At 41.6% G+C, this 22668-nt stretch overlaps 1 protein-coding gene across 4 annotated transcripts in view; it reads right to left on the bottom strand.

Annotated features, from left to right (window-relative positions):
• The window catches only part of SLC10A7 (solute carrier family 10 member 7), a 168596-nt gene that overhangs the window by 139801 nt on the left and 6127 nt on the right, over positions 1-22668 (bottom strand). For 2 of the 4 annotated variants that reach the window (XM_048509707.1, XM_048509708.1), the window contains exons 3-4: positions 22268-22404; positions 18035-18110 (exon numbers count right to left, since the gene is read on the bottom strand). In XM_048509707.1, the coding sequence (XP_048365664.1) occupies positions 18035-18110; positions 22268-22404 (213 nt within the window). Of the gene's footprint in view, positions 1-3841; positions 3921-18034; positions 18111-22267; positions 22405-22668 lie in introns of those variants that run through there. The other 2 variants (XM_048509709.1, XM_048509710.1) reach the window with 2 other exon arrangements.

Below are 22668 nucleotides of genomic sequence, written 5' to 3'. Positions count from 1 at the left end.
AAACAGTGGCCACTTTAGAACATGCAAACTGCTGTTTGCTTTCTACACTGGCGCTATGTATTGCACCCTTTTGACTTTAAAAGGAAAAAAAATCAATATTCACACATTTTCTTTGGTAAATATTTCTATTCTGGTGTTCACTAACATTAGGAGTGATGAGGCAGAAGGAAATTATTTTAATAGGGTTTCCAAACAACAGTATAATTACAGCTCTATATTACATTTTCTAATAAATCCGCTATCTATACCTATAAGGAAACCCTCCTACCGACTTCCTTTCCTCATTTGCATATCTGTGTAGACCTATTCTTTTTTCTTCCAAGCCCCTTTGCCCTTTCAATCATGAAGCATATTACTCCACTGTCAGTGCAAAGCAGTTCCTAACAACAGGGAACCCAGCTGGGATAGGAAGAGGGCAGCAGGCTCATGCATTAACATAATAATCCAACTGTGTTCCCATAGGCCCTTAGGGCAGACAGCATATTAGGTAGGCCTCCTGTGCAGACCCAAGTGGAAGCTGCCTTATCACCTGCCTATCAACCTGTGGCAGTTACAGCCAACTCAATAGCACCAGCTCCTGCCAAGCTGTGGTGCCCAATTACCTTGCAACAAAGGATAGAAAGCCATTTTTCTATGTCTGTTTAATGTACCTGACACATTTCCTTATTTATGATTTGAATTTCTGCATAGTTTCCAGAGAGATTGACTTATTGCCTTTTGAAAGTCTAGAGGACATATTGCAACATCTAGCAGAAATGAGTCCTTGAAATCAAATTCCCAATGCAAAGTACAGGTTTGCAGAACGTTATCTTTCAGTCTCCTACTCAACAAATGAGAAAAGGTAGATTTAAAAAAAAATAAGATCATTGATATTTCAAAGACAGAAACTATATGCTGAAAAAAGCAAAAGCCAATATTCATAGTCTTTGATTTCCAGCAACCTGACCACACACAGTGAGATTTCTGGTAACTGAGACTGCAAATCTTGAGCAACAAGACTCTTTTAAGCTTAAGAAATGTATGCTTGCCATTTTTATAACAATGCATAGAACAACCTGTAGCGATATTAACTTATTACTTCATCTATAAGGGATGATTATATGAACAAACTTTTTAAAATTAAAGTTGATTAAAAGCAGTCCCAACTTTCTAGAAATTTTTATACAATTTAAGCAACTATAAAAAGCTCATTTTCTATCTTGCTTAAATTAAGCAGATTTTAAACTAAATTGTGATTTCAAACACCTGATTTATTCTGAACATGCTCCAGTTTAAAAATAATTCAAAAATGAAATTTGACAAAGTGAGGAGATCAGTGTAAACTACTTTAGAACTCCTGAGGGAGGACAGGAAAAATGTACACAAGGGCACTATTTGCACAAACATTCATTGTAGAAAATATGTAAGAGATCAAAAACTTACAACTTTGTTATAAGGAAGAGCATCTGAGTAACTGTGTTTAGATACAGCAAAAGAAAAAGATCCAGAACTCACAAATAAAAACGAGTAGGTCTACAGGGAGAGATAGCATTCACCTAAGAACACTCAACAAGCTCATCCAAGAAACTGTTGATGTTCAAAACACATATATGAAAACATCTCTGAGTTCCCTGAGATTGGTTCATGATGGGAACAAACCATTAACTACCAGGCTCATGTGCTTCCTTCCCTCCTTTCCTTTGTGTAGCCTGTCATGGTCAAAAATCCTAGCTACCATGACAGAAATAGACTTCAGCTAGTGAGGGAGCCTGCCTAACACCTCACAACTAATTGGAACTAGATTCAATGTCTCAGCATGCCACACAGAGGGGAAAGGGAGGGGAAACGCAAGCCTGGCAATTAACCAAGTTCATTCCTGTCATGAACAGACTGGGGTTTGTTTGTGACATCTGATCTGAACCTAAAAATCAGCTTCCTTCCAAGAAGGTTAGCATGCATTCAAGCAACTAATTTTAAAAAGAGGTGTGCTGTGGAGCAGGGGGCAAAGGGCTCCAGAAAAATTAGATGCTTCATTTTCACTTCTCCCTGAGAGAAACTGATGGAAAACATTATTAGAGTTATCAAATATATGGAAGAGGAATTCCTGATGAGGACCATTCAGTGCAGTTTTTACACAAGAAAAACTGCTACATAAACCATTTTTATTGTATTAATTGGAATATAGATATGGACAATCCAGTAGATCCAGAAGACAGGATGTCTTTTGACCATGGGACCCATGTGAACAAAAGCCACTATATTCACCATTTCAACAATATAGTGAGAAGGTAACTGGAAGAGGTCAAGCGAAGTTCATAGAATCCTCCCTAAGGCTAACCCCCCAAAATTATATTGTATATATTTTTTATTAATATACTGGAAGCAGCTCTGAGCCTGCTTTGGCAGGGAAAGTGGGTTATAAATCTAAATAAACAAATAAATAGCTTTTGACAAATTCTCTACTGCCAGTTAGTTGTTTCTTTTCACACTTGCCTGGGGCAAGTCACAAAGTGGGGGATAGGGAACAGAAAGAAAGTAGAATCGGAAATGAGAAGGGGCCAATGAGACTTTCCCTCCCCCATGATTATTCTTCTTGTCACTAACCATTAGTCAAGAAAGCTAAAGTAGAGCTTACATGTACAGAGGCATAAGCCTCAAAATCACTGGAAAGCGATCAACTTCATGCTCTTTTCTCAGGTGCCTCAAGGTGTCTAGCCAGCGGCTGTTGAGAACAAAACGCCAGTCCAATTCAACAAGTCAATTCTTTTATTTTATTACATGTAAAATAAAGTCGTTTTCAGTTTTGAATGAATAGAAATACGTTGTTTAATGTGAGCACTTAATATTTTCACTGATAAAGATGGGGCCACATTAATACCTATTCATACCTCATTCGCCTTGTTGAAAACAGAAATTTTACAAATTGACCCAGCGGAAAACATGCTTTTTATTCAGCGCTTATTATTCGTATAGCTCCAAAAGGTTTTTCAGAATATGCCAGAAAACTACAGGGTGCATTGTAAATTTCACATCTCACAGATTTTGCCCTTAACACAAAGTTAAAAAGTAAATGGTACTTACAAGCGAGTAGAAATACTTCAGGTAATCAGTTACATGCATCAAAAGGATGAATTCACAGCACACCCATATAGATAGCTCATATATAAGAAAAATGGGTGGCATCAGCCATCAGAGGAATCCCCCCAGGCTATACACATGCTCTGCCGAGGCCTTTATATCCACATGAGATCCCTTCACAGCTCCATTTTAGCTACTACAAAGTAGGGAGGAAGAACACTGACTTTTTGATCTTGTTGGAGAGATCAGCTGGAACACGAAACATTTCAGTGAAACAAGTCCCTACTTGAATAACAACTAACTCACAGTCACAGATCTAGAAAGAAAAGTAGTGAACATAAAACATGTTTGGGGGAACTTCCTTCTACATTTATTCTAACAAATAATAATAATCCACTCTACTAGACAGAAGGCAAAAGATTTACAAAGAACCAGATGTCACAGGTCTAACAAACAGAAGTGACAACAGCAACACAAGGTATATTATATTCCTAAATAGTAGAGGCCTTAATCATGACTTTTTCCGCACAAATAAAATGTCTTCAGGCAGAAAAAGAAGCATTTTGGGGAAGAATTTCACACAGTTTCCCCCCTACCACAGTTTTGAAAACGGTCTATTTCAGCCTAAAACGGAGGGTTTTTTTGAACACGCTAAACTAGCGATCTTTTTTCTCTGAAAGGTTTTCTAAATGTTTCATGCTGGCTGTGTGAAGAGCAGGAAACATTTTAATTTTGTCACCCAAGTTTAAAGTTCTCACTTTCGTTTTCTCCACCTCTTGGGCCTGCCATTTTCTGCCACTTCAGGATTCTCCGTGCTGTCTACCATTTGCTGAATGTTTCCCACAGAAAGTTGGCTTCATATGCTGAGGAGCACCATGGACGTGATTAACAAACATTAAAAGAAATCAAAACACTGTCAAAAGTGCAAACTTTTTCAAAATAAATGCGTGTGTTTATAATGTTTTGGAGTAGATGTGTAGATTTATTTGTTTATTATTTGATTTCTAAGCTGCCTTTCCCCATGACAGGTTCAGGTTGGCTTACAACAGCAGATTAATAGATTAAAATAAGCAACAGTACATTATAAAAGGCACCATAAAATCAGTTTGTCACTAAGGGGAATGAATTAAGGAGGGGAAGGGAAGGGGGAAAGTAAGAAGAAAGGAAAAGGGGAAGATGGCCTAAAGGAGGCCAGCTATGATGGAATGGGGTTGCTGCCCTCGCCTGTCGGCCTGGCAGAACAGCTCCATCTTACAGGCCCTGTGGAACTGCAATAGGTCTCACAGGGCCCAGGTCTCATTTGACAAAGCATTCCACCAGGCTGGATCCAGGGCAGAAAAGACCCTGGCCGAGGACAGTCAGATATCTTTCAGACCAGAGATAACCAACAAGTTGTCGTCCACAGAATTAAGTACTCGCCAGGGGATGTATCTGGGGGCACGAAAGTCCCAGTCTGCCCAGGGCTTTGAAATTTGACATCAAAACCTTGATTCAGTACTCCATTGGTAAACAATGCAGCTGGTGGAGCACTGGTTGGATGTGCTACCGCCAGGATATCCTAGCAAGGAGCTGTGCAGCTGCATTCTGAACCACCTGAAATTTCCAGGTCAGTCTCAAGAGCAGTCCAGTTTAGAGTGAGTTACAATAGTCTAATCTACAGGTGACCGCTACATAGACCATTGTAGCTAGGTCAAGGCCCAAAAAGTAAGGGCCAGTAACTTAGTCTGGCATAAATGATAAAATGCCAGCCAATCACATTTGTGACTTGAGCCTCCATAGATAAGGAAGTGTCAAGTATCTCAACCAAGCTCTTGATGGTCAGCGAAGATGTTAACAGCGAAGATATTAACTGGAGGGTGACCAGTACCTGCCAAATCTCCCCGACCCAGACACAAGACTTCTGTCTTCTATGGCTTTAATTTCAGTCAGCTCTGTTTCAATGACTTCACCATGGCCTCTAGGCAACTGGCAAAAATATCTGGGGTGGTGTCTGGCCAGCCACCCATTGAAAGGTACGTCTGGGTGTTGATCAGTGTACTGGTGACAGCTCAGCCCAAAACTCCAAAACAACGAGGTTAGGGTGCGAATATAGATTTTAAACAGCATTGGGGAGAGGACTGTCCCTTGTGGTTCGCCACAAAACAAATATCATGGTGATGTCCTCTTGCCTAGTGCCCTGGCCCTGTCCCTGAAAAAATGAGATCACTCATTTACAGCCACTGTAAAGCTGTCCCAGGTATCCCAGCACCAGAAGGCAGTGAGGCAATAGATAGTAACTGACCATGTTGAAGGCTGTCATCAGATCGTGCAACAGCAGCAGCTCCATCTGGATGGATGAAGAGGATCCAAAGACGGCTTCTTCAAGAGCAGCTTTACCCACTGCCTCTTTCAACCCCCTGGAAAAACCCCTGAAGGCAGGGACAGATTGATTATGTCTCTCAAGGGGGCCTGCACACTTCTCCACTGGCTTTCACCAGGCAAGACAGGCACAGGTCCAAGAGGCAAGTGGTAGAGTTCACAGCCAGCAGGATCCTGTTGACATTGGACTTGGAGAGACAGCTGAACTTGTCTAAGGCTGGACCTGCAGACAGTCAAGGGACCTCTAGTTCACTAATTGCATCAAATTTGATGGGGATGTCTTGGTGGAGGAATAACATTTTTCTCTGCCAAAAAGCTTGCACATGTTTCATGGTTAATAGCCAGGCCTTAACAGGCTTTCAGGACAAAATGGTCCAACCATGACACACTATCAATAGATCGGGCCAATATCCACCCCCATACCAAAGATCAGATCCAGAGTGTGGACTGCTTGATGTGTGGGACCTGAAACAAATTGGGAGAATCTAGTCTCACCATGGAGGACCCTAGGTTCATAGCCTGATTGGAAGCAGCAGCATCGGCATGAACGTGGAAATCTCCCAGCACGATCATCCTGGGGAACTTCAAGGCCCAACCCGCCACTACCTCCAACTGACTTGGCAGGCTTGGTCAGTACATCAATCAAATAGCCTAATTCTCCTCAGCATCCTACACAAGCCCCCCACAATCAATGCCTGGAATCTCTGAGACAGGCAGTGCCCTGAAGGATAAAGCTTCCCATATAACCCCCACCCCACCCCCGGACTTATGAAGGACCAAGAAACCTGGTGGGCCAGTTCTTTCGGGGCGACTGTTTTGCCCTCCTAGATATTGGCCATATATACCAGGTTCACTTTTTGCCTTGCAAAGTCTGTAGTGTGGAGGTCTTATTATTAATGGACCTGGCATTGTACAAGATTAGTCTTGGAGAAGGGTGTGTTTTCCTAGCAGCCTAGCCTAACCACCATTGCGTTGTGAGATGGGTCAAAGGCTGGAAAAAGACAGAGCAAATCCATATCTCTGCCTTCTTCCCTTTATCAAGAGGCACTCCTTGACGTTATTTAAACTAAGCACAAATATTGCGACATTTGATGTTTGGAAAGACAACTTCACATTTGTAAACTCTTCGTAAAAATCAAATTAAATGAAATCATTTGACAACTGAAAGTTTATTGTGTTAGCTGCCAAACACACTGACTTCTTGAATTACATGGTCCTGGATATGAATTCATATTGTCTGGAATATACACTATATGTAACAGCTCTAGATACAGGCCAGGTTTCAGAGATATTATGCTTACTGTGGGCATTTTCATATAATACAAGATCGCCTATTTCCTCATGCAAGCAAAATTTTATTGAGGAAATTAAGTTTTATGCAGATATTTTGTTCCTCGTGTGCTGTTTATTGCTGGTCAAAAGTGCTATTTGTTCCCCTGTCTCATACACGGCTCAATTTCCTGCTGAAACACTTTTCCATTTATACCCTCTTGGGTCCCAGATGTTGCCCTAGTTATCAGTTTTGTTCATTGGGGGAAAAACCCTACACATATCAATTACCAATGAAATGCAGTGCAATAATATAGCATTTGCTAAAGATCACAACCCCCTTTTCACTCCAGCCACTATTTTATTTTATTAATGGCCCATGCTTTTATTATTGTTAGATAGGCTACAATAAGGAGAAGTAAGCAAGCAATGATGAAATCTCAGCAACGTTAACAGCCTCAGTTTACCTACATAGACCTCAGGCCTTACTAGTAAGAAATGAAAGTTTAAAATGTATTCTTGTAGCAACGATCAGCCCATTCTGCTTTCCTTTAGTGCTGTTAAGTAAGAGTGGGAGAGAGAGCAAGAAAGAAAATGGCAATGCTGTCAAGTTTGAAACAGATAAATCAATTATGTCCTTTAAATTACTCTAGAGGGCTTTCCTACTGGGGTTTAAAAATGTCTGCTCACTCAAAATTGTCCCTTAAAATTGCTCAACATGTATCAGAGGCAATAAATTGCAAATGCAATTTTACCCTGAACACAGCCACTCTTCTCCACCCCCACAAATACATATCAACACATTAACATGACTTTGTATATAGAGAAGATACAGTGGTTAAAATGCAGACAACCAGGTCACTAATGAGGCCCTTGATAACAAAGAGTGAATGCACAAAAGCCTGGGAGAATGGGTCGCGGAGTTGAGCATTGTGCAATCTGTATGTTCTTTTTAAACCCAATCCACTATTCCTCTGACTTTGTCTAATGCTAAAACAAAGGATAATATCAACACTCCTCACAGGATAATCTAGTTAAATAAAAAGGTAATTATTTTTTAATTAAGAACAGTGTTTGGAGGGGGGAAGGGAGAGGAACTACTTGAAGGGGTCCTGTTTGGATTTTGTTTACACCAGAAAACAATTTTTAAAACTGAATCAAAGATAAATATTCTTTCTAAAATATCTTGCTTTGGTGAGAATAGATTACACACAGCAGAAAAGAGTTTGGGTAGTTTTTCTGTGCTTGCTCATTGCTGCCAAAAGGAACAGATACACACCATTCACTGCTGTGTTCACATTCTAAAACCTTAATCAACAAAAGGGTTAATTAGGGATACAAATTTTCACAGACTGTTAATAATGGGCACAACACATACTATGTGCCCATAAGTAATTCTCAGGTATCTTTGATCTTCACCCTGGATGATTCCACTTGCCTGCCATCCCCTGACCCCCGGGACACTCTCTGAACCAGACATCTGGCTACTTTGTTGTTGTAGACTAATCTCATCCCACAAGAGCTGGAGAAATGACACCAGGCAAGGAGGAGGCTCCTGGCAAGGGAAAAAACACGACAGTTTCAGCAGATCTTGCCAGTTTATGGGAGCTTTACAATTGTCTTCACATTTCTCGCAGGCTGTGGTCATATGGACTGCTTTTGCTCTGCAGAGGTTTTTCTTTAACACAGAAGAAGGGGGAAGGGGTAGAAGAGATAGTCTAGCACATTGCTGAGATCCAGTCATATTTCAAAATGCACTCTGGCAACTAGTATGGGAAAATTATTGAGGGGGGAGAAAGGTTTTTAGAATTATAAAAACATTAAAGCTACTTGTTTTTCTCCTTTAGGTTTTGCCTCGAAAATTTAAGCTGCTGAGGATAACAAGATCAGTATTGATAGTACTTACTTTGTAGTGCTGTGTTCTATATGAGTAGCCATAAACTCATTGCCACAGGCATGGAAGAACTGAGATTCATTCATTCATTCATTCATTCATTCATTCATTCATTCATTCATTCATTCATTCATTCATTCATTCAGTCATTCATTCATTCAGTCCTTCTTTCTTTTTTTTGCATCTTAATACTGGAGAACAAAATGTGTTCATTTAACGTCATCTGTGAGTGGTGTTCACACAGCTGAATCACAAATATTCTTAAAACTCATTGAAGTGATAACTAGAAGAGGACTGCTAGTTTCCTGAGAAAAAAGGTGTTTGAGTCATTCTCAGTCGACACAACCTGTACGTACTTTGTACTCTGGTATCCTTATCCAAATGCCAAATGTGAAATGAAAAGCAGCCCTGGGATAAAATGTTCCAGAGTATGAAATGAATCTCCCAGAGGCAAGTTCTCTCTTGACTCATCAGAAGTCTGCAGTCTTGGCTGATTTTTTGAAAAGGCAGAGCACTGTTCAGTATTATACATAGAGACCACATTAAGAAAAATCTGCCCAGTCAAGATGCCTTCCAATAGATTTGAAATCATAGTGTCCTTTTTAAGGGAGGTTCATCAGTATAAAATGTGATAGAGTTTCTCCACCTCAGTTTGCTGCATATTTCAATTAAAACTTAAGAACCTTATACATTATGTTTAAAAGAAATCTGTAAAATACTCACAGTGCAAGCCTAAACAGAGTTAAATTCATTAAAATCCTTTCCAAAAAGACCGAAAGATATTACATTTTTATAGGCAAGGCCAGAGTTGTCTACTTCTTACCAGCCACCCAAATAAGATGCTAACAGACTTAGGATACTTGCGATCAAACCAGATTCTCACTAAAACCATCTTCCATCCAAACTTTTTACCAGTGGATGCCTTACGGGGCTGAAGCAAATTTTCTGCACTCTCCAGAATGAGAGCATATCATGAGAACAGCAATGGCTAAGGTCTTTAACAATCCATATCTCCACAAAGTCAGTTATTTCTCATTCCCACCGGCATGCAAAAAGCCAGGGCTCTGAACTCCCCGATACCTCAGATAGCACAGGTGTTCTCTGCCTGGAGCATCTGGCCTCTGCTAATTAAAAAAGAAGACTCAATACCAACAGTTTTCTCCATGTTCTGGGAAGAAATTTAACAAGATCAATGCCATACTCTGTAAGCCCTCAATTACCATCAATAGTATAGTATGACAGGTTCTATTTCGGCTCCGCTCCAAGCATAATCAAACTTGAATTTACAAAGTAGTATGATGTTTAGCATTACGAGAACTTTTTAAAGTTTAAAATTAAAAGAGAAAAAAAGTAGCATAGGATTTGACTGAGGATAGAGTCTGATGGACAGTTGCTTCTTCCACAGGTGACATAAACACATGTAACATTTTAACGGTATGCATAAAGCATTGCCCTATATTTTGCTGATGTAAAATGGTTTTGCTGATGTAAAATGGAAGATAGGATCTGTTTTGACCACCAAAAAGGGTCTAATGGATATCATGGAGTCAACTTAGATAAAAGCTGCCCAGAACCTGGGAATCGGAAAAGACTGAGCAAAAAAGTTGGCTGGATCAAATCTTATCTTTATAACAAATAGATGTTACGGATCAATAATATGCATGCCTACTCAGAAGTAAATTCCATAGTGTTTAACGGGTTAAGGACATGTAAGGTACAGAAATTGTAAGGACATGTAAGGTACAGGCCATTGCTTTCACATCCTACATGTGAACTCCCAAAGGCACCTGGTGGGCCACTGCGAGTAGCAGAGAGCTGGACTAGATGGACTCTGGTCTGATCCAGCTGGCTTGTTCTTATGTTCTTTCTTATGTTCTTAGAAATAAATTAACCGATAGTCACCATAAAGAATAAACACTCTTCTTTTCTGATCCTGACTCAGCTTAATATCCAAGTTACTAACACGGATATTTCCTAAACGACAAAGCTACTGTAGAGTTAGCACTTCTCTAACTGGTTGTCTTAATTTAATTACTGAAAGCCACTTCAAACATCAAGGGTTGTGTTTTTTGTTTTGTATACTGGGATTCATTGTGTAGCTGCGATTGGCTGTGTCCTCTTATCAAGTGCAAAAGTTTGACACAAGTTTAGATTCACCACTGTGTAGTGTGACAACTTAATTACATAGAAGAGACATGGATCTCACGCTCAAGACTACTTTGAGCTACTGAGGGGGAAGGGGAATTTACATGAGAAGGGTACATCCCTTATCCACTTGCTGGTTCTCTCCCATAAAGTGATCTTCTGATTGTTCTGAAAATAAATTTTCTTCCCAGTCGTTACCGGAATGGTGGGTGTCTGTCCCTTTTAGAGTGGGGAATTAGTGACAGCAGACTCTTAGCTTAGCAAAATGTTAGACAAACTCAAGATCTTTATTGCCTACATATACCAAGGTCACCTTTTGCAAGAAATCTGCAGGAGAGCAAATAAAGTTTAATAATTTTTTTCAGGCATAATAGGGGTACGCAAGTACACAATAATCAAGACAGCAGAACACACACACAGTCCTGGAATGTAAGAATAGGCTTAGAATAGATGAAGGGAATTGGGGAGTAATGATTATGGCCACCTGATCTTGGAGCAGAAAGATCTGATGAATAGAGCTTAGGGACCTGTGTCTAGCTCTGTAGAAGAAAAAACAACACGTTGGGGACAATATCAGTAGATAGAGAGGTATCCAAAGATATTGAACGCTGGCTATTGGGAGAGGGGGCTACTTATGGGGGGGGAAAGGGACCCTCAAGTTTATGCAGAGTGGTCCTTAATCTCTCAGGTCAAAGGAGAATCTTGCCTTTCCACGGAAAGACAAGAGGTGGACATCAACTTTAAGTGTTGTTAATCTAATGGTTTGAGGGTTTAGCCTCATGGGCTAAGCTGGGAGTGCCCGGAGGTGGGCAGAGAGCTGAGCCAATTATAGCTGTAAAACAATGACAATGTAAATAAGGTGATTGTTAGAGAGATATTAGTCAGAGGAAGAAGTTTTTGGGTTAGTACAATATTGGCAGTAACACTTGGGGCAAATACATTAACAAGTTCTTTGTCTTCATGGGACGGATAGTCCAGGACTGGAGGTGGGAACACTTTCCAGGGCAGGGTCATTGTGTTAGCTTTAATCCCTTCAGGAAGAGCGTGAGGCAGGTACGCTGCAAGGCAGATGTGGGCAAGGACAAATCCAGACAAGATTCTACTGTCCTTGCAGGTACACTAGCCAATGTAGAGGATGGGCACCCCATCTTGGAATGGCACTGCTAGGCACCCCAAGGGTAAGCAGATGGATAGAGCCACTGTTGTCTTAAAACAGAGTCCCCCTCCACCCACCATGGGTTGGTCTGGTAACATAGTCCAGATCAAGGGTACATATATTCTGAACCGCAAAAGGTGCCATTTAAACAAAGTCCAAAAAAAGTCACATATTTTTACCTTTGAGCTTTCCTTGAGAGCTCATGGAGCCATTCCCTTTCACTTTTAAAGAGAACAGCCATGCTGGTCAATGGGAAATCTTTATGGGGCTCTAGGGAATTTTTTTTATCAAGGTAGAGGTCTCTCCTTACAAGAACTCCCAAGTTTGGTTCAGGGGGACAATTTTATGGGCACCCTTTTTCTCTCCATTTGTGGGCACATAGAATTGGACCCCCGGACCCAAACTCCACCAAACTTGAGGCTTTGTGTACGGAAAATCATCTGCAGCTATGCTGCAAATTTGGTACCTTCATTTTGAAAAACACCCTCCCCCTCCCCAGAGTCCTGGAAAGATTCGCCCTTGACTAACACGGAGCCATTCTTTTTAACTTTGAAAGAGAATGACTGTATTATACCTGGGGTTCTGGGGGGCTGGTTTTTAAGGTAGAGGCACCAAATTCTCAGCATAGCTCCTAGTGCCTCTCCTTACAAGAATCCCCAAGTTTGGATCAAGGGGTCCAATTTTATGGGGCCTGATTTTTCCTTCAGTGGAAACAATGGGATGGGGCAGCCTTGGGGGGAGCCATAAAATTAGACCCCCTGAGCCAATCTTTACTAAACTTGGGCATTTTTCTAAGGAGAGTCACCTGCAATTACAATGAAAGTTTGATGCCTTTACCTTTAAAAAACAGCCCCACTCAGAGCCCTGAAAAAAATCCCATTGGGTATAATGGATCCCAACATTTTCAAATATACGGGGGAAAGTCCAAAAAACCCACATCGGTATAGGGATTTGGCTTTTCCCCAAACAAATTCAGGTCCATTAAACCCAAATCTGAAAAATGGTGAACATCACATCCCTACTCAAGACTGAAAATAAGCTCCGCTGGGGGAAACCGGGGAGGGGGCAGTACTTAAAAAATACATCTAGCAAAGCTAAGAATAGCAAAGCATTCCTCTTCCTGCCCCATAGTTCTCCCATACAAATGTCCCCCAGTCCTGCACTACTCAAACCCATATTTATCAAAGTAATATGAGCAATTCTCAGATTGAACAATTCTCAGATTGGGGTTTTTGATGTATATATTGTAAAATATGGCCGGCTACACATGGATAGTGAAAGCCACAGAACGGGGCAACCCACAGACAAGACAGGATCACTACCCACTCAGAGATACCCCAGTTATACAGACAACTATTGACTTTGTAAATTAACTAGACATAAAGAAACAAAAGAAGAGCCCACAGGACCTGAACAGGGAGGGGGAAATCAGCCTGCTTATTCACTCAGAGAGCTCAGAAAGCCCTGGACGATCAGAGAGGGAGGGGATTCCCCAAGTGTCATCCAGACCACAATCTTCACAGCTTGTGTTTTTAATAATGTCTGGCACAATTCAATATTTAATCCAGCAGCAGTGCATTCTCTTATGAAGTCAGTCTGCAGAACCACCAGATATATAAAATCTAAGCACATCAAATATTACATGTTTGCTAGACAATGTTACTTTACAGACATGGGGAAAGCTCTAAAACAAAGAATGTTCTGAAACAGAAAAGCATACGCCTGCCCAAGATTTAATCTTGCTCTGCGCACTCCATTTTCTGAGTGGTGAAACGTTCCATGTGCTAGCGCATATTCAGATTGTTTGCTGCTAGAGGAGAGGGCACTGGAGACTTGAGATGTTCTTACAATATTTGCTTTATTTACAAATATACCCCCACAGAGCAGAGGTGGAGGCATAGAGGCGTTCGTACATGGCTGGTGAACCGCTATCCTGCATACACTCCTCAGAGACAGGAAGAGATCCTGCATCCCAAGGAACATCAGCCAACTCCAAGCAGTAGCATTTTGCTTCTCTCACAGATCAGAACTGCCCTTCTTCTCTCCCAGGGCATGCAACTCCCCACTTGGGCGAAAGGGTGCCATCTTCCCCAAGCCTTGAACAGTTGCTTGAACAGACCCATTAAGGCCGACCGAGACAGGATACCAATAGAGACTAGGAATCACTGCTGCTCCTTTTCTCATGGCGGCATGCAGGAAAGACCAAGACACAATGATTGAGAATCCAGGTGCCCTACAATGTAACCTGACTTGTGAAACCTTTGGTTCTATTAATGCACAGATTGTTGCAAAGATACGGATCTTCAGTATTACTGCTTCTAAACGGGTTGCGCCCATCAAAAGAAGCTTCAAAACCAGGGCACCCATAAACAAAGTAAAGGTTTGTAAATACTTGTGGGGGGACTCCCCAGGTATGTGGAAAATATGGATTTATAAGTAAACCAACAGCAACATGGGTAAGGGATAAAAACAAATCTCAGCCTGATGAAGAATGAACATTCTCTAAGGAAACAGCGAGAGGAGTTCACAGTCAATTGGAATTTGCCAGCTCAACTCCCTGAGAAGTTACAGAAGCCCAGAGGGGGAAAGCGGGTGGGGGTGGAATAATTGTTTATTCTGCCCTCCCAGCTTGTACATCCCTTATTTTATCAAAAATAAAAGGCCTAACTTTTTTCCACTGTTATGTCACAGAAAGAACTACCATTTGTTTTCAATGAACTTGCTCTTTAAATAGTGAGTGTTCTTAAATAACTATAATTTTAAAGTTAAATGATGAGCTTTTCATTTGCTTTCCAAGCAGAGAGAAAACCTTTTTCAAATAGACTCCTGCTGCCTTGACCTTGGACTATGACTTCAGAGTTCACCACATGCAATAATTTTCCTTGCCCCGTGGGATTTCTTTTCAGAAAAGGTTTTAGAATTGGAGACATTAATAGATCTAAAAATGTAACCTCTCTTACAATAAACACTGCCTTTTGAGCCTGGAATACCAATAAAAAACAAGGTTTTCATATAGATTTAAATGTGTAACACAACCATAAATATGAGGATTCAATCAACATTTGTGTGAACATTCATTATACCTTTCCCCTAAAACAATATAATTATCTAGGTAAAATTAGCAAACTTCAATGAAGAAATGGAGGGGGAATTGATGTTGGAAGGAGCCAACACGCCACTTAGGATTCTACCAGCAGCAGAGAGCCACCTATCACCAGAAGGACCTAGACTCTAGAGGAATGGAAACTGGGCTTGGAGGATGCATGTCACTGTTCAGTTCTCTCCTGTCCCTTCCCCCAACATATTTCGATTTAAGTCTAAAACAAAACAAACTGTTCCTTGGCCAGGCTGATGTAGTGTAAACCACCACTCTTTGCCAGTTTTAAGGGAGAAGGCAGCAGTCATTCCAACAACCCCCAAACTTTTCTGCGAGGATAAGGAGCTTCCTTCATTGGCAAATACTCTTTCCTACCTTGTCTGCCATAGTGCTATTGTTTAGGTTCCTAAGTTATTTGCACTGAATACGCCACTTAATAGAGGACCCAAACCAACGTTTCCCAAAGGCATTCTGTAGGCATACGTTAGCTGACATTTTAAATTTTTTGTTGTGCATCTTTTCTGATAGTTCAAAATCCTCAAATATGAACTGCCCTCCAACAGGATTTTCCAAAATCCAAAAAAACATTATTCCATTCCTCTGGCAACTGATCCCACAGAGCTGAAACTTATCTGTGACTTCTACTTCAAAAGTATTTTTTACCAATTGCTGTTAGCCTCTAGAAAGAAGACAATGAATCAGGTGCTCACATTCCATAAGACAACCTATCAGAACCAAAACTGAAATAATCTTTGCCACTGTTTCAGCGCACTTCAATGATGCATTACCTATTCATGGAATACACTTGTAGGAATCTTATGTGCTGTACTTGTTTCAAATAAGAAAAGTAGTTGCGAAAAATTAGACTCTCTTCATTTACACAGACCAACAACCACAACAGCTTCTTTACAGCGATCACATGGAGGTAGAATATCATATGGGAGCAGGATGCCTCTCCCATATTGCTAGGCTCATGTTCACTACAAGCATGGACAGCTTCAGAATATTGTTTTCAACTCTGAAATACGATACACAAAAGACACAAACTCCATTCAAACGACATTGGATGCATTCAGATACCACAATAAACCACGATTTGTGCAACAAGGTTAGTCTGCCAGCATATGTTTCAATCACAGTTCATGAATAAAACCTGGTTGTTTGCTTCGTGGGTCTCTCACCTCCCAGCATCCTCCCTGATATAGTCCTCTCCATGATCAGGTAGCTTTGAGGGGTGGTACTTCCCAACAAATGGTGACTTGTGAATTTGTACATCCTAGCAAAGGACAGGTAATACAAACTGTGCTTTGCTAACCACCTGCAAACCCTACCCAAAACTGGGCCATCTCCATTTGTACAAGCTGAGCACAAAATTTCCAGAGTGTGAGCCACCACAAGAGCAGCATTTTGAGGCTGTTACAGTTGAACTCCCATATGCCAGCCTTCTCCCCAGAAGGTGCCAACAGTGATAGAGGAGAAAATAATCTGGATTCAACTCATCCACCACCACCCCTGTCATCACTAGCTTCTTTCCACTGGTACACTGTCCAAAGCAAGAGCATTAATTTTGGGCCTCCAACAGTGGGAATGAGAAAAGGCTGAGGCTCTTGATGGTTTTTCCATTCATATGAATTTTAGTGAACATGGATTCCGGCAAATTTAAAAGGACTGCATCCCATTTTGACAAAACATCTGAGCTTTCTTCTTTTAGATCAGGGATCTCCAAACTTTTCAGGACAAGGGCCATATCGTGTACCTTGCAAATATTTTGGGGCTGAAAACAATCAGTGTTTTACTTTTTAAACCATTTCCCTAATGATGCAATCTTCTGCATGCTTAACTGGGTAGAAATATTATTGAAGCTTTGAGTAAACATGTAATGGATTAAAATGCAAGTATTTGAAATTTTCAGCCCATACATGTAGTGCAGAAAGAGACACTCATGTCTGAATGGGCATTCATAAATAAATACACCCAAAAGTGTGCTATATATATGTACATGCTGGTCTCTGACTGTAAGTTGACAGATAGATAAATAAATAAATAAATAAATATTTAAAAGCATCCTGCGTGCAGAAAACTAGCAAGGCAAGAAGAATAGCTCTTCCTTGATGTGCTTTTTACCTACCAACAGGGACTTTTTAAAACTGAGGAACATTCATTCATGAGAGATGGGTGTGTGAAGGCAACCTAAAGTCTGAAGGGACACACTGCTCATACTGACCTACACACATACTGATGAGCCCTTGATTTTAAGGCGGCTTTCTTCCCATTTAAGTGTGCTAAATATCGCACTCTTAGTTTCAGCCCCATGCACACTTTGCTTTCTTGGGCCCCACTGAACTCAGTAGAGCTGACCTTGGATTCACATATGTCACAGACCACTTATGAAGAGCTTGTGATGTAGCACGTTTATAGACTAAAGCACAGAGTTAAAATGAGTAACTTCCATGATTGCTACCCACTTTGAAAATCTTTCTTTTTTTATTTCTTTGTGCTTTTTTCAACTTCTCCCAACACCAAATGCAGCATCGCCATCACCTCACCAGGTCTGAAGAAAGTGAGCCCCCACAGTCAGCACATGCGCTAGACCAAAGACCACCTCCTCTTTCTCTCTGTGGCACCACCCCTCATGAAGCCCGACTGCTTGCCGCTCTGCCATCCCCTGGGGTCAGTCTACAATGGGTCTTGGCCAGCCAGTTGGGTTTCACAGGCACGATACAAGGCAGTCTTCATGCCAGCCATGTTGGGCCACAGAGCCGGCTGCCTGTCTCTGAGGGCCACATAAAATCTTGCAGTGGGGCAATGTGGCCTGAGAGTCGTATTTCGGTGGTTCCTGTTCTAGATCACTGAGAATCGGTTATCTCTCAATGTTATGAAAAGGGGGAGGGGCCACTTGTACAATGCAAACATGATTTGAGATTTTTTTTCATGTAGCTGATCTATAAGATCCATTCTTCTACCTTGCTGGAAAGATCCTTAGATTTAATTGACAGAATACAAAATACTTTGCTCCAAACCAGTTTTTTTAAAGCAAGTTAATTAAAAAAATACTCACCTCATTCCCACCAACTGCTTTGGTTAATATAACTGCTGAAGATACAGGAGGTGGCATGCAGCCGACTGTCTGCAAACTACAAGAGAGAAAATACAAACACACAAATGTAATATTCAGTGCAATTATCAACATGAATACTCCACAGAGGAAAGAGAAAAAGATTACTCACTAGACCATAATGTAAACCCTGTGTTTAGTGACAAGATTAGAAAGAACATAGGGAGGATCTCTAGATTTTCACACACTGAACACAAGTAGATTTGTTACCTTCGACAAGTCTGAGCTATTTCCTACATTTATTTTGCAGTTATCCACCAATCCCTGGTCTAGAAAGTTCTCACAGGTTCCTCATTCACAGGAGGAGGCCTATTTGTGCACTCAAAGTAATCAGCATTTAACAGATTCCCTATTAAAATAAATGGAGAAGACGGAACTAGAGAGCACTAGGGGACCTGGACTGCAGCCTACGTATAAATTAATATAAGCTGCTCCTAAGTCCCTATATATCTTTTTTTTAAAAAAGAATCCTATGATTATCCTTCTAACAAAACATTTGGCAGCAGTCTCAAGTCTAACAGTACACCAGTCACAAATATACTCAGAAAGAACTCCTGAGGTGAGGGAGAGAATACACTCGGGGCAGCCACACTACTGTATCTCCATATATATCAGCATAGTCTCCAGATACACTGGCACAATGCCCTGGCTCCACTGTGCCAGGGCTGAGGACTCACAGTTACTGCTAAGACATTCTACCTGGGTGCCACTAGTGAAACTCCTTGTGCAAGTGGGGGAGCGGGCAGGCCCAGAGACTTAGAGTAAGTTAGCTGGCTGTCTAAGTTGCTCTCTTCCACTGGCATGACCATCTGGAGCACCCACAGAAACATCACACAGCCTGAGAGCAGTGTTTCAACTTGGCAGTCATGGCAAGGATGACTCGATATGAAGTAAGATGAGCTTACTGCCCACAGACCCCTTCAACAGGTCCCCTTCCATATTCTGGGCCTCCCTCTCAGCCACAGTTCACAGCCACACTCAGACAGAAACTGCAAACAACCCCAGGGCATGGTTCTCTGCCAGAGAGGGACTGCCAATATCAAAGCCTCTTAGGACACCACTCTGAGACCAGTCCACCAAGACCAACCTCAGGAGAGTCCAGGGGTATATCGACCGGGCAACCACTGATATATATATATCCATGTCCCCACTGAATCAGCTTCCCCCTGGAAGGAGGACCAAGATGTTAGATCCATGGTGGTGAACCTATGGCACTCCAGATGTTCATGGACTACAATTCCCATCAGCCCCTGCCAGCATGGCCAATTAGACCATCCCAAGATACGAATGTAAAACCCACACAGCAAGGGATCCTGTGGGTAGGCAGTGGGTCAGTTGCTTGCTGCACATCCCCATGGCCACACTACCACTATTCCTCTTCTTTCTGCAGGCAACCCCAATCAGCTGTTCACATGCCACCCACCAGCTGACTTCTGGAACCATCCATGACAGCAGCTGGATCAGCACAACACCACTTTCTACACAGGCCGTTGCCCTCCTGTACGGGTATGTCAAGCTTTAGAGGCAGACAAGGATTAAAACAGAGGAAGGTGTGAACCATGCCATCACAGAGTCAAAACCCTGCATAAACACGTAGTCACAAGAAACTTCATAGGTGAAGAGGACCTTGGTGCTGTTGCAAGCCTGTTATCCTAATGATCTCCCATTGGGATCCGCAGTGAACCAAACCCTTACCACTTACACTGCAGTGCTGAGCCAGGAGGAGATGGAGGACAACCCCCACCCCTTTGGGGAAGGGTCAATCACTCAGTGTAGAGCATCTGCCTGGCATGCAAAAGGTACCAGGTTCAATTACCTCCGGCTAAAAAGATCAAGGGTCGGATTCAGCATAAAGCAGTTTGATGTGTTCATGTGTATATATTAGGTCAATGATGGGGCAGCCACTGTCACTGTGGTAGATGCAGGGACAGGCAGTCATTGAGGTGAGATGGCCATGGACCTGTGCATGCTTTTTATCAAGGAAAGATACATCTTTGAGGCAAGTTCCTCTTTGCCCTGTGTAGTCAACAGAGTTAGTTACATACCTATGCTGAAAATGTTACTACTAAAGTCACTCTGCCAGGCCTCCTAATTAGTTAGCAGCTTCAGCTGGAACAAGATGGGAGTGGAGTTTGCTCATCTTCCAGAAGATTCCTCTGAGACAGGGTAATGATTGGCTGGAGAGGGTCAGGACGTCTATGGCTCACATTTTCCTGCTGGGCTGCCCACCACCTCTCCATTCCCCCAGCCACTCTCCCCCCCCACTCGAAAAAGCAACCCCGCCCTCCTGCTCAGGGCCCTTGCCTCTGGCCTCTCACCCTGGCCCTAGCAGCCCACCTGCGAGGCCTCAATTCCTGTGCCAGCACAGGGTGACTCTAGAGCAGGGGTCTGCAACCTGCAGCTCTCCAGATGTTCATGGACTACAAATCCCAGCAGCCCCATGCTGGCAGGGGCTGATGGGATTTGTATTCTATGAACATCTTGAAAGCCGCAGGTTGCAGACCCCTGCTCTAGAGTGACAGCAGAGTGCTACAGCAACCCCAGAGTAAGTTGGAGTGTGGTGGGAGAACTGGCAGAATTAGCAAATGGGGGGGTGGGGGGGCGGGGCGGAAAAGGCGGGCAGCCAGGACAAACTACCACCAGCCTGTTCAGTTCCCCATGCACAGTCTCCCCCTGCCCTGCTTGGGGCCCATTTCATTCCAGTTTGAAATGGGCTTTAATGCTAGTAAAAAAAATAACTGTTCACTGCAATCCTTTACTATAAAGGCCTTGCTTCAAAGTAAGTGTGCTTAAGATCATAGTGATCTCTCTGTTGTTATGTCTGTACTTACAGAGGGGGAAGAAAGCTTTTTGAATTGCAGAGAAGTAGGCAAAACTGAATGAATAAATGAATGAATGAAGGTTTACAATAGTTTCAAATGCTTTTAGAGGCAGCTCTGTGTTAGAAGTGGGTTTAGGCAAAGCTTAACTAAAAGGAAACCTGTCAATGGCTTAAACAGAGAGATTAGCTTTTTTGGTACAGTTTTGTCTTTGTCTTTAAGCTTACTCATATGGACATTCATATACAAGCCTCTTTCACATTTGCACTCCTGTTCCAAACAAAGTGCACATTAATGCAGTCGTTCATTTGTGGGGTTTATTTATTTCTCCACTGGTGTAGAAAACGATCTATACCACATTGGTTCTAATGCACTTTTCTTTCAGTAACATTCAGGTCCAAACGGCAAAACAGATCTTTAGCTTATAAAAAATATGACCATTTGGCTCCAGAACTGCTACAGAAAGATTTTTTTTCTTCAAAGCGTGCATGGATTCATCTTATGCATACCTGCTCAATTCTTCTGATCACAGCAACAGTTAACGATTTAGCTTGGGGATAATTTGAAATAACCCCATATATTAACATAAAGGTAGATTCATCTCATTAAAGGACCAAGTTCTAATCTCTAGAGACAATTAAACTGCTTCTAAGGTATAAGTCCATTTTAAACACTTCCCTTAAAGAATTAAGTACAACATACAGCAACTGCTCTTGACATCCTTCATTAATGACAGTACCCATGTAGCTACACTAAGTTTTTCTTATTACTATAGCGTCGTCCTTTTTATTGCTGAATGTGAAAACCCCTTCATTTTAAAATTGGAGAGTGAAAAAAACATAGTCCATCTGCCTATTCAACCAGAGTGAAGCTGAACATGCTATGTTTTCAACCCTCTTCAGAAGTTATATTTTTAAATGCCTAAACTGTAATACTAATACTCCGACAGCACCTTGCTACCCATAATCCCTCCTTAGCGCTTGCATATATAGCTTGATAGCCCAAACATAACTGAAATGGGCTGTGCATGCTGTTAGGTATAAACCCCCATCCAACACTCATTTTTCCTACCACCACAGTCCTTGAAAGCTATCACAACAATTCAATCCAGAAAGCTTGTCAACGAGAGGCATGATACATTGAATAACTCCCTACGCATAAAATTAGCTGACAAGCCTTCACACACAAGACCAAGATTTTGAAAGAGCAATCTTTTACATATTCTTTTTTCCAGCAGCATGTGTCAAAGTATTAACCTACACAGAAAAATTACTTCACTTAAAAAAAAACCCTACTGAAAGCACATTGCTGAAAAAAGCAGGAGTAAATATTTCACCACTGAGATGTTAAAACGTACCCTTTTAAAAGCCATTCATTTATAGGTGTGATAGATAGCAGCTGAAGAAATAGCCATATTGCTGTTGGGAAGAATACCAGTGTGAAGATCTGGACAAAAAGATGCAATTTCACATGCATCAAAGCACTTGTCAGCTCCTGAAAGGCAAAGAGAGGAGAAAATGTTCCAGCTGTAACAGTTAAAAAAATATTTTGTACCATTTAAAGTGGTATTGTAGCCATAGCTGTCATAGAACCATGGCTTCCAAAAGCCCACTCTCTATATCCATAAATATACAATTCATTCCTAGATACTCCAAACACCTTATCCTCTACTAATGAAGCATAAACTAAAAGTCACAGTAATAAAATGCAGGCAGATTAAAAAGAAACTGGGCAAGCGGCACCCCTAGCTATAAAGCT

Source organism: Sphaerodactylus townsendi, linkage group LG10 (assembly GCF_021028975.2).
Source record: "Sphaerodactylus townsendi isolate TG3544 linkage group LG10, MPM_Stown_v2.3, whole genome shotgun sequence".
NCBI classification, from domain to species: domain Eukaryota; kingdom Metazoa; phylum Chordata; class Lepidosauria; order Squamata; family Sphaerodactylidae; genus Sphaerodactylus; species Sphaerodactylus townsendi.
This window is presented reverse-complemented; position numbering and strand designations above follow the sequence as displayed.